The 15,829-nt window shown below is 45.1% G+C and overlaps 1 protein-coding gene across 2 annotated transcripts in view; it reads right to left on the reverse strand.

The window, feature by feature from the left end:
• Positions 1–908: 908 nt before the first annotated feature.
• Positions 909–15,829, reverse strand: part of LOC147892381 (adenylyl-sulfate kinase 3-like) — a 78,436-nt gene continuing 63,515 nt past the window's right edge. For both annotated transcript variants that reach the window (XM_087387438.1, XM_087387437.1), the window contains exons 6-7: positions 1,924–1,970; positions 909–1,768 (exon numbers count right to left, since the gene is read on the reverse strand). In XM_087387438.1, the coding sequence (XP_087243564.1) occupies positions 1,664–1,768; positions 1,924–1,970 (152 nt within the window). In that variant the 3' untranslated portion in view covers positions 909–1,663. The remainder of the gene's footprint in view (positions 1,769–1,923; positions 1,971–15,829) is intronic.

Genomic DNA, 15,829 nt, shown 5'->3' on the forward strand with positions numbered 1-15,829 from the left:
CCAAATCATATCTCCTAGGCCCCAATGTGTATATCAATATCATCTCTTATGTTCCCTTCCACACATCAATTGTTATTGATTGATTGAATTTCCATAGTTAAGGGCACCTCTTGAAGGAATGCAAAGTGCCACTTCTTAAATATACTTCCGCTTGGCCCTTCGACCTATAGTACATAGATGATCTATGGATTGTCCAACATCTTATGCCACTATCTTGTTCATATTGTAAAGCAAAATAATGCAATGGCCTTTTGAAAATGTTTGAAGTACGAGGCACCCACACTAGACAGTTTGTTGGATCCTCTTTTATCACCTCCTAATGTTTCCAAAAACCAGTTGAAACATGTAGATCCTCCCCACTGAAGCTTGTTTCAAGTGCAAGAGTGGGTAAACCAATGGATTCAACTCCCCCAATCAACATGTGGCTTTTCAAGGTAACTCAAAAACCCCTTTACTGATCCTTGCTCCATCAAAGGACACAGCTACCTCTAGAACTTGATCCTCAAACTCAGCAGACTACAAATGATAAGTTATGGGTGGAATTAACCATGAGTCTGGCTATATCAGTGATGAGAAGCTCGATGAGCATTGAGCGACTGAGACCACGTTCAAGAGGTAACTAGACCAGCACAAATCATACACCAGTGCACCAAAGGCTTTTATGGATCAATTGTGTTGGGTAGTCATCTGGCTGTGCATATTGCAAATGCCTTGAGCCCGCCACAGTAATATAAAAGACTTAGCATATTATTTCAGTGATGGATGGAATGTCTCTTTGTAGTTAGTAAAGATCAGACTAGCATATCCTTGCACATTCATACACATCCTCGGTCAAGAACAAATATCTTCTAAGAAAATTTGGTCATTTCAGATTGGGTTATCAGCTATAAACAATTTGTGTCACCCGATGATTATCCCCCAAGTTTTGTGAAATAAAAAACTGTGTTGAATACATAGTAAAAAGACAAGCTTCTACAGAGTCTCACCATGACAACAATAAATCACTAGTACACACTATTATGTAAGTAATGATAACTCTGTCTAAGAGACCAAACACTGTCTTCCCCAACAACCCACGCCGGAAAAACAGACACAGGGGCCGCTCTTGAGAATTTTACTTCACTAGTGATCTTCTCTGGGATAGTCCAGCTGCAATTGAATCTTGAGTTCAATGGTGTACTAAAAAAGGAAACAGCAATAATAAGACTATGCCAAAGGGTGGCCTTATTTGCATCCATTTTACAGACAAAATCACTAAAATATGGAAACTTACATCCTAGAGTTAAATTGATCGTGTACAAGATAATTGATCTTTCATACTATACGAGAAAACTCCATTCCACAAACCTGATGCCAGAACAATCTTCAACCCACCAGGTTACTCAGAGCATCTCTTCCACCAGTGATCCCTTGCACCAGGTCTACAACACCTTTGGATTTATGTGATGATGATCAAAATGACGGTATAAAAAATGGAGACTTAATGAAGCCGCTCCGGTCATTTGGAAGACTGAATCGAGCTGCTCCAGATTTACCAACTTCATACCAGTCCTTGCAACACAAAAACGTTGATGCAGTTCCATGGTGGTTGCCACTTGGCAGGATATTTGTTTAGCATGATATCATGACCAAAAGTCCATCTGGATAGCAAGTGCAGACAGACTTACAGGTGAGGTCCCAAAAAGCATCTGTCCTCCAAATAGGAAATCAACTGAGCTGCCATTTCTGCAGGTGTAGGGCATTTCCCATCGACCAGTTCCATTACAACCTGAGTGACGGCCAAAAATTATCATGGTGAGTAAAACAACTTTGTTGTTTCATCCAAGGGTTGTTGAAGACAGATATAATGGAAGGCTTCTGAGGGCTATGCCTGAAACCTGTTTTCAAGGCTTTTAAGGAATAATGGTTGCAAATGTCTCTTACCTCACAATTCAAGGGAGGCTCATAAGGATCATCTACTCCAGTGAAACCTGAAACTTAGCACACCCATAGTGAACAGCACGACACAGGACCAAACACAGCATGATATGCTAAGTTAGAGCAGAAAGTTCTTAGGAAAATCTTTATCAAAACTGCAACAATGAAAATCTTCAACACATCAGAGAAGGACCACATTAAGGTATCTTATGTCACTTCCAATCAGTCCAACTTAATGATATTAACCATAGAAGACATGAATGCTTAGCCTAAAGGAGAATCCTAAGATCTTATCCATCCTAAGACATGAATGCTTAGCCTAAAGGAGAATCCTAAGATCTTATCTATCCAAGAGAGTCAACAACCACGGACCGTGTTCTGTTCCACATCTTGAAATGGAAATTCCTTCTAAAGCTAGTAGAAAAATGGGCCATGGATCAAATCAGGTATTGAAATGCACGTGTCATGTTGTTTTGTCTTTTTTGTGTGCAGTGTATTTGCGTGCACATTTTCATGTGTCATGCATGCAATTAGGTGTACATACAAATTGTGGTATGCGCACATGTGCACATCCACGTGCATGTGAATGTGAATGTGTGCAGGCATACATGCCTATTTGTGCACAAATTCGAGAAACTTTGAGAGGACATGGGACAGGAGAGCTTTTAATGCTGTCTAGAGAACATTTTTCCCCTATGCCACAAAGCATTGGAAACACCCCGCCCCAAAAAAACACACATACTCAACTCACTTAGAAACCAATGAATGAGCTACCAGTCTCCTCCAAAAAGGAAAAGCAGAAAGGGTAGTCACTCAGCGCCTCGTATGTGAGATATGTGAGAAAGAGAGACACAGTTTGATATCTTTGGAAGGCCATACACCTAGGTCTACGAGTACAAAGCCTGAAATGTCAAAAAAGATACTTTGAGTGCTTCTTCCGAACAGTAAGCGTGGGTTTCAAATCTAGGTGGTGCGGTGACAGCTGTGGGAGTGCCTACAAGTCGCAAAAGATCGCCTCGTGTTCTGTGAGCCACTCCGTGACCGAACCTGATCGGAAGTTGCCCACGGAGTCTCATCATGATTCATCAGCTCACACAAAAAATATATTTTCAATTATTTTGCCTCTAGATGCATCTCACTAAACAATTTTGAGCTCTGGACTGAGTCAAAGAGGTGTGCCATGTCTCTCTCCAATGACAGCCGTAATGGGCATTTGGCTGTTACTAACCTCCTGGATGCACTGATGAGTACCCCTTTGAATGACACGATCCAATGAGAATGGAGGCCTAGATACTCATATGATATGCAGAGGTGCTATGTGCACTGGTCCTTCTAGGCTGCTAAGCCATAGAGTCTGTGCATCCATGTTAATCGTCCTCCCTTGTGCTGTCCTTATCCTCTCTTTCTAAGGTATACTGCGACAGATGACAAAGCATCTCCTTATGTCACTTGTATGAGTTTACTTTTTTGTGCACTTTGTCCCATATGCCCGCGAGGCTCCCGCCGACGTTAATACATCTCTCTCTCTCTCTCTCTCTCTCTCTCTCTCTCTCTCTCTCTCTCTCTCTCTCTCTGTGCATGATCCTGATATTGAAAACTTTACAGAACATGCTTGGGAGCAGCAAAGAGGTAGACATTGATGCCATCAATCAGGAAATGTGTACTTCTTTGGAAGAAGAAATGAATAATGGAAATCAGAAATGCACTTACAAATGGGGATCCAAATTGGTAAGATGCGAGAGGAAATGACCCACATGGTTGATGCCAAAACCAGCCACCGTACATTGAGGATCAAGGAACTAGAAATGCAGATTGCCAAGCTCAAAAACGAAAATGAACTACTGAAAGCTCACACTCCACTTGAAGAGGGGGAAATCCAACCACCTCTTAATGAGGAGCTGAATATGCTGAAAACAGAAAATGAAAAGCTAAACAAAGAGATGGCTGCCCTAAATATGACAATCCAAGGGAAATGTGTACTTTGGAAGAAGATATGAATAATGGAAATCAGAAATGCACTTACAAATGGGGATCCAAATTGGTAAGATGCGAGAGGAAATGACCCACATGGTTGATGCCAAAACCAGCCACCGTACATTGAGGATCAAGGAACTAGAAATGCAGATTGCCAAGCTCAAGGACGAGATTGAACTACTGAAAGCTCACACTCGACTTGAAGCGGGGGAAATCCAACCACCTCTTAATGAGGAGCTGAATATGCTGAAAACAGAAAAGGAAAAGCTAAAGAAAGAGATGGCTGCCCTACATATGACAATCCAAGGGAAACAACATGAGTTTTCTAAACAAATAGACAAAGGGCAGGCTGAGATGAAAGAATGGAAAGAAGTGGTCAGTAAGGGCAAAGCAGCCCCAACAAAGAAAGAGTTTATTTCCGATCCCTTAGATGAAGAGAAGAGAAGAAATAGTAAAGCACTAAATGTTCTTGTTAGAGGCCTCACAATTGGGAACACTGCAATGGCGGATGCTGAAGCTTTGATCACTAAGATGGGGGTCAATCTTACCTTGGAGGCAGCTTGGAGGGTAGGAAACGATGATGCACAACAAGACCTATGATTGTGAGATTTCGGACACTAGCAAACCAATCTACCTTCGTGAGTATGAGGGCAGCTCTAAAGGGGACCAAAACCTACTTGGATGATGATCTCACGCTCTTACAACAAGAGCACAAAAGGGAGGGGATGACTCGAGTGATCTACCTTCATGAGTATGAGGGCAGCTCTGGAACCTACTTGGATGATGATCTCACGCTCTTACAACAAGAGCACAAAAGGGAGGGGATGACTCGAGTAATGGATGAGGCAAGAAGGAAAATGGGCTGTTTATCGAGATGGTAAGGTAATCATTTGAGAAAGGGCAGAAAGAGGTGGAGGAGATACAAATAGTGCATGATGGTGTCGGGCCTTTGAGACAAAGACACAAGGCAAATTGAGTATGGCTGTTTGGAGCTGTAATGGCACCCTCTAGTCCAATCCAGGTGGCTTTTCAGAGACATATATAGATAGGGACATTATTTTCTAACCGAGACACATGAGAGCCCAGAGAGAGGGCTGCCCACAGTGACGGGATATAACTGGGAGTCAACTCATAGGAGAGAATTGAGGAGAGAGAGAGTGGGGTACGAGATTCTAGAGGCCTAGCTCTCCTTTTCAAAACACACTTGAGACCACTTATATCTGTGTTACAAAAAGAGGATCATGCACGCCATATGTGGATACGAGCCCAACTACCACATGCACGACCGCTCTTCATTGCGGTATGCTACTTCCCCTCGGATACGTCATCGTATGCTCATGAGATCACTACAAAGGGACACAGTCCATTTGAGACGATACATGATGACATCACAGAATCCTCCATGCAGGGAGACACCCTCCTACTAGGGGACTTCAATGCAAGGATAGGAGAGAGACAAGTGGGCCTACTAGACTTCACATATAAGAGAGATCCCCACATGATTCCGGAGCTAGATGCAGCAGAGCTCGAGATCCTGAGACATTCTGCAAAGGCCTCACATGTGACAACATACAAGCGACATTTGCTTGAGTTGGGAGCAATCCACGACCTCATCATCTACAATGGCCTTCAGAGGTGGCCATCATCTAAAGGTTTAACCTATTTCCCACACGGGGGGGGGGACAAGCGCAATAGACTACCAACTGGATCCAATAGCTTTTGCTCCGCGGATACATAACCTCACGGTACCCCCTCCCCCACTCAAAGCTGACCATTCATATATGGCCCTTTGTATCTCTGCAATCACACGAATCACAAGGAGAGCTCCTACCACGCCTACTCGTACCCAAATCCACTTCGATTGTGCCCTCGACCAAGTATATGTGAGCCACTTAGCCAGAGAGCTTCCAACCCTACTGGAGATGATATAGACCTCACCCACGCCTCGGACACCCTTGCCTCGGTAATACAGAACCCTGCCACCATATCCTTCCCTTCGACCTGATCCACATGGGCCCGAGATGGAAACGTGCCTTAAAACCCTTGGTTTGACGACGAGTGTAGAGAGGCGCGAACCCACCTCACACGGGAGCGAGCCCTGGGTTAGTTGACTTCATCTGAGGTACAGCAGATCTTCTGACAGTTGACAGACCACAAGAGACCGGCCTTCCTCACACACAAGATAGATGAGATCATCAGATCATTTCAAAGAGGAGATCCGACCATCGGATGGGGGCTTCTTTCAGAGGGAAAGCCACCCATTCCGATCATTGATCCGAGAGTGAGGCACACTTATGCATTCTCCTTGTATGATGTTCCGATGCAAGCACCACCAGACATGTCCACTATGCCCACGCCCACTACCTATCACTGATTGAATACATGGAATGTACGGGCTGCGCTGCGTCGGCTACACAATCGGAAAGCAAAGGATCATGAGGGCCAGAGCATTTCGCACATGGACAGGAGGTCTTAGCCCCAGTTCTAGCACAGTTGTTCAACCATGCTGTATGCCATGGTTTCCCACCGGCTTGGAGCACCACAACTATTATACCAATACACAAAGCAGGAGACCCAATGGATTCTAGGAGCTACCGCACCCTCATGATTGGCCACACACTGGCCGGCTTGGAGCACCACCGCTATTGTACCGATACACAAAGCAAGAGACCCAATGGATACTGGGAGCTACTACACCCTCATGATTGGCCACACTGGCCAAGATTTATGGATTGTACTGGAGAGGGAGATCAGCAGTCATACAAAGGCATGAGGGCAGCACGAGCTCTAGGGCAGGTAGGATTCAGCAAGCATCAATCTACTCTAGATCACATTTTCACTCTAAAGGCTATCATTGAGGAGGCGAGGTCCAGACACCGAAAGTCTACACATGCTTCGTACACTTTCGGAAGGCCTTCGACACTGTCCCACTGTCACGAGGACGTGAAAAGTGATGTAAAGTATCTTCGTAGCTCAACCTATGCTTAACCCGAGGTTAACCATGGTTAAGTGTTGTAATGGTTTGGCCGTGAGGGACTGGCTAGAGGAAGTGCACACTTCCTAGAAGGTCCTAAGGGCAAAGTCTAGGTGTACCACTAGGTCCTAGGGGCAAGGCAAAGGCTTTAAAAGAGGGGTCTAAAAGTTGGGCCCAAGGACAACCAACGTTGTCCTTGGTATGGGGGTTAGGACTTTAATGAAAGGGCAAATGGCAAGGAGGAGGTGCCATTTGTCATGCATGTGTATGCATGCCCTTCCCCCACCTTCCATCTCTCTCCCCTCACTCTCCCAGAGGTGTTGGACGTTTTCAGTTATTCTTGTGCACTTTTTGAGCTGTTTGACTTGTTTCAAGCCTGTTTTCAGCCGTTTTAAGTTTGTTTTGACTGCTCCAAGGCTAGTACGCACTTCTAGGAAGTGCCAGAAGTCATTTCTAAACTTTCTGAAAATTTTCGTACGGCTGTACGGAATCCATACAGACGTGTTCAGCTGCCTCCACTAGATGCCTGGGGCTGTCTTTTCCTGTGTTGGACCTTTGTGCACATGTTTTTGGCTGTGTGGTGGCTTTTGGAGCTGTTCTGGAGCACAGTGCAGGCTGTAGGAGGAACTTTCCCTGCAGCTTTTGCACCCTCTCTTAGGAGGACTCGGGCACAGATCCCGAGGCAATCATTTCAAGACAGATCTGCAAACCATCTTTCCTCTACAGCTCTTTCTTGTTCACCCTCACTCTCTACCTTCATTTCTCTCTTCTCCTGATTGCTGGAAGACACCTGCACCCTGCGAGGAGCCTGGACAGAGGATAGGTGCGAGGAAGGAGCTCGCTCCTCTGCCACAGACAGCGGGAGAAGTTGGTTCCAGGTTCTGTTTTTCCTTGTTCTTTCTTACTTTGCAGCTTTTTGCAGTGCATGCGTGTTGTTTGCAGTCCTTTCAGAACTCCTACAGGTTCTAGCAAGCACCCAGAGGCAAGGGTGATCTTGTGAAAGGCCTAAGGACAATGTGGATGCATGTGATAGCCTTGAGGCTGCCTTGAGCTCAATTTGCCAGTGGTTTGGATGCCTGAAGGCCTCTAAGTTATGTCAGATCAGAAGTGAATGCATGAGTATGCCTTACCAGTGGGAATTCTATTGGTGCACTTGGATTAGATGCCTTGAAGACATGTAGAGGACTTGCAAAGAGGAACAGTGCAGGGTTGAACCCTTGTTGTAAAGCATTTCCATTCACAAGCATTAAATAAATACCGTAAGGGGCGCCAAGGCATTTGGGGCCAGTGGGTGCACTGTGTACTATTTTCATTGAGCAGGGGCATTCTAGCCTCACCTTTGTTGTTGTTGAAGCTTGTTTCTAAGTTGTGCTAAGTGATTGAAGTGACTGATGGCCATTTATGAAGTTTATGACTGAGTAGAAGAAGATCACTGCCCTTTTGTTTATCGACGGCCGGTTTCAGTGGTTCCATTGCCGGGATCACCACCATCTTCCTACAGAGGTGAGCCCTGGTAGTGTTGGGTGAAGGACACCTTCAGTGCAATTGTTGCTATAACCATCAATCCTAGCAAGCATCTCACACCGTGAGAGGTCATTGACCATTTCAAAGCAGGAGGGGCAGAACGAAGACAAAGCATCAGAGAGCTTTGAAGAGGAGCACAGTACTAGCGGGGGTGATGACCAGCAGGACAGTGGGGCACATCCAGTCTCTCCTAAGCATGCCACAGAGGACTCACAGGATGAGGTAGGTGAGACAGAGGAGCTTGATCCCAATGCACTTTTTCAGCTACGAAAGCAAAGTGTGGCGGAAGCCCTGTCGCAATTGCAACATGCTGTCACGGAGATTATGCAAGCTCCTCCCCCTATGGTTGCTTCCTCTGGAAGCAAAAAGTCATCTCAGAAGAAACATAAGAAGCATAAGAAGACTCCTAGGCATGTTTCTTTCGGTGGAAAGCCGTAAGAGATGCCGTCGATCACCCCTGTAGCTGGTAATGCCAATAACTTTCATTCAGTCAATCAGGGACAGCAAGCCCTTCCTCAGCCCACGATGCATCCAGGATATTTCGGAGGGGGATCAGTTTTTCAGGCAATGGTGGCACCATCCACAGAGGCACCCAGAATGCCAGGTAGCTTTATGGGCAGCACGCAGCCGGGAATGCAGAATTTCCAGCAACCTATGATGGGTGGAATGCCCCCTGCAAATGCCAAAATGATGTACTCAAACATTGGGATGCAGCCTCGAATGCACATAGGAATGCCTGGGACAATGGGCAATACTTGGAATATGCCACAGATGCAGGAAGTGGGACCTGGAATGCCAAACCCCACCATGGGTACAGTTGGAATGGCTCAAAATGTGGGAGCAGTGATGCCCCCACCGTTTTTACAGCCCCCCGTTTATGACAATCTCACCCCTAAAGGCAAATTGAAAGATTACAAGGAGGGAGGGGCAACTGTCAAGTTTGAGACTTTCAATGGGATGCAGGACAGATTGAAGGCTTTGACATTCGTGCAACAGTTTGATGCTGCCTACTCAGGTGGACATTCACAGAATCTTCCAAAGTCCGAAAGGCAGCCACCTTTTTGAAGGGCAATGCGCTCCAATGGAGGACCAACCTCCTCTTGCAAGGCAGAGCACCTACCACTTGGGTCGAATTCAAGCAGGTCTTCTCAGCAACATGGCTCACTACCACTTTTGAGGTGGATATCATGACCGCCTAGTACAGGTTGGATGCTGCAAATTGCAAAAATTTGGAGGACTACAATAAGAAGTTTTGGGAAGCCCTACTGCCAGTGAATTCTTACAGACATGTACCGCTGTCCGGGCAAATTGAAAGATATTGCTGCGGGTTGCCAAAGGAGATTCGGGACTACTGAACGAAGACAAGGGTTTCCAATATGTCTTAGTTGGTTGAGAATGCCACTACAGCTTATGCACTAATGCAAGGGAAAGTTTCTGGGTTCGAAGGAAGCTCACAGGAGACATCAAGGTCAAAGGGCAGCAAGACGGAATCCCCTAAGAAGTTCAAAAAGTTTTCGCAGCCCATGAAGGCAAAGTTTGTTGGAGGACAGAGGCATGTACCGACCCGCATGTCTGATGAGGAAAAGAAAATTCTTTATGATGCCAACAAGTGTTATATTTGCAAGGAGGAAGGCCACAAGGCTTTTGAATGCCCACATAAGAAGCGGAAGTTCCCTTCTTCTGAGCAGGGTGAGCACAAGGAGGAAAAGAGGACTGATCAGAAGAATAAAAAGCCCAAGCCCACTGCTGGTCTTTTGCCAAACTTGATTGGGGCTGTTGAAAATACAGATGCTACAGAGTTATGCCTGGCATGGGGCAAGATAAGAGACCAGTCAATTACTCCAGTGATAGGCAAGCTATGGATGCATATTTAGAGCTACATGGACACAGAAGAGTTCTATATTATGCCGTTGAATGGTTGTGATGTGTTACTGGGGATACCTTGGCACTTTCGTGTCGAGGCTGTTTTGGATACAAAGAATAAAACAATCACAATCACTCACCGTGGCAAGACCCACGTTCTGGACGCTAAATTGAAGGGAGAATCCATCCCTGTTGTATCTGCTTCTGCCATTGGCAACATAATGAAAAAGCATCTTTCAGCGTACTTAGTGTTTGCATCTGAAAAGAAGTCAGTAGAAGAAGAGTCTCATTTTTCTAAGCTGGAAAAACAGCGGACAGATTTTCTTTTTCAGTTTAGGGGCTGTTTTTCTGACTCACATCTACAAGAGTTTGTTAGAATTATAGATATAATTCAACAGTGACCAATGTAATTTAATAAGCTAGTTAGGGCACTTTTCCCTCTTTAAGAGGTTTTTCCCCCTAACCGCAGTTAGTTCACTAACTATGGTTAGTGACTACTAAGGTTTTGCCACTAGGACAAAACCTTATCTCTCACTCATTGTGTTGTACTCTTCACACTCTTCTATTACAACTCAGCTTTCAGCTTCCAAGCTTTTCAGCTCTCACTCTCTTGCTCTCTCTCACTATCCATTCTCTCACATTTGGTATCAGAGCATTAGATCCAGCTCCTTACTTCTTCCCCGTTGAGCTCCAGCTACAACCCACGCTTCGTTGCTGCACCTCGTCCGTACAGTCCGTACGACTGTACGAAATCCGTACCGTACCTGTCGTACCTTACCTGCCGTACCATACCGTACATGCGTTGCAGAGGTTGTCCGTACATCGCGTCCATACAGCTCGCACAAGTCATTGTACAATTCATCGTCAGACTGCCCCGGTCGCCGTACATCTCGTCCGTACAGTTTTGTCATCAGACTGTACGGTTCGCCGTACAATGCCGTACCAACCGTACAGCTCGTTGTCTTCCGTACTTTCGTACAACACGTACGTCATCCGTACTGTCAGCCGTACAGTACTTCGTACTATCAGCCGTACAGTCCTTCCGTACTGTCAACCGTACAATACTTCTGTACTGGACCTGCTTCCGTACAACAGGTAGTCCTTTGATTTCGTACAGGAGAAACTCGCAGGTGATCTTTGGCACGCGCATTTTGCAGACAGCCATTGTTTGGCTCAATTTTTTGGGAGTACATTTGGGGCATTTTGTTTGTTGCAGACATTGCAATCATTTTGTAGTTTCGGAGCTACACTTGGAGCAAACATTGCAAATTTGGTCTGAAATTTAGGGCTTTCTGCTGAAATTGCAAAATTTGGGGCTTTCTGTACTTCTGTCCCTTTCTAGTTGCAATTTCAAGCTCGAAATTTGGGGCTTTCAGTTCTGCAGTACAATTTCTTGAAGAAATTTGGGGATTTTGTAATTACACTGCAATCTCGCAGTGAAATTTGGGGCTTTTGCAGACAGAGCGCAATTCTTGCAACATTTGGGGCTTTTGATCAATTTGCCCCTTTCCAGTTGCAATTTCAGGCCTATTTTGGGGCTTTTGTGTTGGGAGAGCAATTTCTGGAGTTTTCAGTTCATATTGCCTTTCTTGGAGTGTTTTGCAACACTTTTGGCAGATTCTAGAGAGTTTTTGATGCTTCGACAGATTTCTGACAATGCAAGTACAGAAATCTGAGTTGCATTTACAGCCAGTGCTTGGCTGTGTTTTTTTTGGGAGTTGTGCATTTCATTCCCAGTAAGGGAATTCAGTTTTGTATCTGCTTAAATCTCTTTCTCAAATATGGCCCAACAAAATCAGAATGACTTCCAATTCGGTGGTCTTTCACAGGAAGACAAGTTGGATGGTACCAACTACTCCCTCTGGAGTTTTATGGTATGCAATATTCTGATTTCTCGCAATTTATAGGATTATGTGAATGGGGGTGAGATCCGACCAGCAGGTATGGCACCTAATACCCCTCCTCAACAAGGAGGTGGAAGAGGTCGTGCACAAGGGACAGCTGCAAAACAAGTTGTTGGTGCAGCTATAGCCACTACTCCAGATCAGAAGAGATGGGATTCACGGGATGCCTTAGCTTTGTCATGCATCTCTCTTTCAGTGAAAAGATTTATCATTCCGCATATCCGGTCGTGTAAGACCTCCAAGGCAGCATGGGATATTTTAGAAAGCATGTATGCAGCCCGGAATGATGCAAGGGTATCTTTCTTGAAAAGAGAGTTAAGTAATACACATATGGAAGAGGGTGACTCCATGTCAATCCACCTCACAAAGCTACAAGATCTCAGAGAGCAATTGTTAAATATAGATGAAATTATTCCTGATTCAGAAATGATTACAACCACTCTGAATTCTCTTCCTGAGTCTTATCTCAGCTTTCATACCTCGCTGAACTTATCATTGAGAGGGGGTGCAAATCCTCACTTTTCAGCATCAGCTCACAGTCAGGCTGACCCCTCAGCAAAATGGCAAAGTTGAGAGGAAAAATAGAACTCTCATGGAGATGGACAGATGTATGCTGAAAAGCAAAACACATGCCTCACAAATTCTGGCTTGAGGGTTTGATGTATGCCAATTACATTTTGAATCGGGCTCCCACTAAGGCAAACAAAAACTCCTTATGAGGTCTGGAATGATAGAAAGCCTTCAGTGGATCACTTCCGAGTCTTTGGATGCCTTGCTTATGCTCATGTGCCAGTTGAATTTAGGCACAAGTTGTCAGATAAAGCCATCAAGTGCATATTTGTTGGGTACACTGCAGAAAGCAAGGGGTACCGTCTCTACAATCCTGCTACACGCAAGATCATAGTAAGTAGAGATGTGATATTTGCTGAAAATTCAGCTCACACTCAGGCTGAATTTTAAATGCCTTTTTCTTCAAAGGATGTCTTTGAGGGGTTGCTACCCATTGCCTTGGGTTCCCCTGCTGATTTTTCTGATGCAAATCAGAATTTACAGCCACCTCCAGATGCTTTAGTCCCGCCACAGGATGTCTTGCCCCCTCCACAGGCAGTGGAACAGGTGGTGCAGCAAGAAATTGCAGACATACATGCAGCAAAAACAGTCCCAAACTAGCTGTTACAGACTCTCAGGGAGAGTAAAATTGATGCTCCGTTACCTAGCAGGACTCACAGTGCAGCAAGGCACATGGAAGGTGCTAATTCAGTGGAATCAGCATATGCAAGTACTCTTCTTGATGAGGAGGAACCTGCCACATTCGAAGAGGCTAAGGACAATGTCCATTGGATGAATGCCATGCACGATGAGTTGCAGTCCATTGCAAAGAATCAGACTTGGGATGTTGTAGACTTGCCCCCGGGTAAACATGCCATTGGCACACGATGGGTTTCCAAGGTCAAACGGAAGCCAAATGGCTCCATTGATAGATATAAGGCAAGGCTGGTTGCAAAAGGCTATGCTCAGAAAAAGGGCATAGATTATGAGGAGACATTCGCTCCTACATCCTGGATCACCACCATCCGATCAGTTATTGCAATGGCTGCACATTTTGAGTGGAATGTTCATCAGTTGGACATTCTTAAATGGGGACTTGCTGGAAGAGGTGTATGTCAAACAACCTCCGAGATTTGAAATTACAGCAAATGCACTTCAAGTATGCAAGCTCAACAAAGCTTTATATGGGCTGAAACAGGCCCCTCGTGCACGGTATGCCAAGATCCATGCCTTTTTGACCAGCAAGGGGCTGCACAATAGTCCTACTGAGAGCACCCTCTACATCAAGATGGATGGGGGGGAAATTTTAGTCATCCTTCTTTATGTCGATGACTTACTGCTCACAGGGTCCAATGAAGACAAAATTGCAGATTTCAAAGCTGATTTGCAGACCAACTTTGACATGTCAGATTTGGGGCTGCTTCACTTTTATTTGGGGATCCAGTTCTCTCATGAGAGACGTGGCACTGTTATGTCTCAGTCCAAGTATGTTTAGAAACTCTTGGACAGATTTAACATGCATGATTGTAAGCCCATAGCCACTCCCATGGAGCCGGGGCTGAAACTCACAATGCATGATGCAGGAGAATTAGTTGATGCCACACTTTACAGTCAGGCTGTTGGATGCCTCATATATCTCTGCAACACTAGACCTGATATTCAGTTTGCAGTATCTCAGGTGAGCAGGTACATGCACAGCCCAAAAACTATGCATTGGCAGGCAGTTAAGCGCATCTTCCGTTATTTGCAAGGCACGAAGTCTTTTGGCTTGCTATTTCCCAGGGGGGGTGACTTGCAGATGCATGCCTACAATGATTCAGATTGGGCTGGTGATTATGATACTAGGCAGTCCACTAGTGGCAATTGTTTCTTTTTGGGTAAATCTTGCATTTCCTGGCTGAGCAAGAAACAATCTACAGTGGCTACCTCATCATGTGAAGCTGAGTACAGGGCAGCTTTCACAGCAACAGTTGAATGTGTCTGGCTGCGACGTCTATTTGCTGATCTTCATCTGTCTTTGGAGGGTCCTTCTTCAATTCTCACTGATAGTCAGAGTGCCATTGCAGTGGCAAAGAATCCAGTGTTTCATGCTCGCACAAAGCACATTGAGGTTCACTATCACTACGTCAAAGAGAAGTTGCATGCAGGAGAGATCAGTATGATCTTTGTGTCCACACATGACAACGTTGCAGATATTTTCACCAAAGCACTACCACGTGAAAAGTTTGAGGCATTTCGTAGTGCCCTGAACTTATATCCGTTTGGTGATTGATCAGCCTTGTACATGACATTGGCACTGCAGGGGGGTGTTAGAATTATAGATATAATTCAGCAGTGACCAATGTAATTTAATAAGCTAGTTAGGGGCACTTTTCCCTCTTCAAGAGGTTTTTCCCCCTAACCGCAGTTAGTTCACTAACTATGGTTAGTGACTACTAAGGTTTTGTCACTAGGACAAAACCTTATCTCTCACTCATTGTGTTGTACTCTTCACACTCTTCTATTACAACTCAGCTTTCAGCTTCCAAGCTTTTCAGCTCTCACTCACTTGCTTTCTCTCACTCTCCATTCTCTCACAGAGTTGCCCCCTGAAAGCCTAAAAGACCACACGACAGATATAATCCCTGGTAGCAGTCCTCCTAACCAACCTCCTTACAAGGTCAGTGCAACCCAGCAAGAGGAAATTATGAAGAAATTATGAACCAAGTCAAGGACCTGTTGGAGAAGGGGCTGATTCAGCCCAGCTCTTCACCCTACTGCTCACCCGTGCTCTTGGTCCAGAAGAAGGATGGATCCTGGCGGATATGCATTGACTATAGAGCCCTCAATAAGATTACCATTAAGAACAGATTCCCTATACCTCGAATAGATGATATTTTGGATAGGTTACAGGGGTCTGGAATGTTTAGACGCATTGATCTGAAGAGTGGTTATCACCAGATCAGAATTCAGCCAGAGGATGTTCACAAAACAGCATTTCGTACCACGTTTGGTCTGTTCGAGTTTCTTGCCATGCCATTTGGGTTAACCAATGCACCTAATGATGGACAGGATTTTTAGAGAGCACCGAGCCTTTGTTGGCACTTTCTTCTCGATGACATCATTGTGTTCTCTCAGGATGAGG

Source organism: Dipteris shenzhenensis, chromosome 16 (assembly GCF_047967505.1).
Source record: "Dipteris shenzhenensis isolate YYH24624 ecotype China chromosome 16, Dip_SZ_1.0, whole genome shotgun sequence".
NCBI classification, from domain to species: Eukaryota; Viridiplantae; Streptophyta; class Polypodiopsida; order Gleicheniales; family Dipteridaceae; genus Dipteris; species Dipteris shenzhenensis.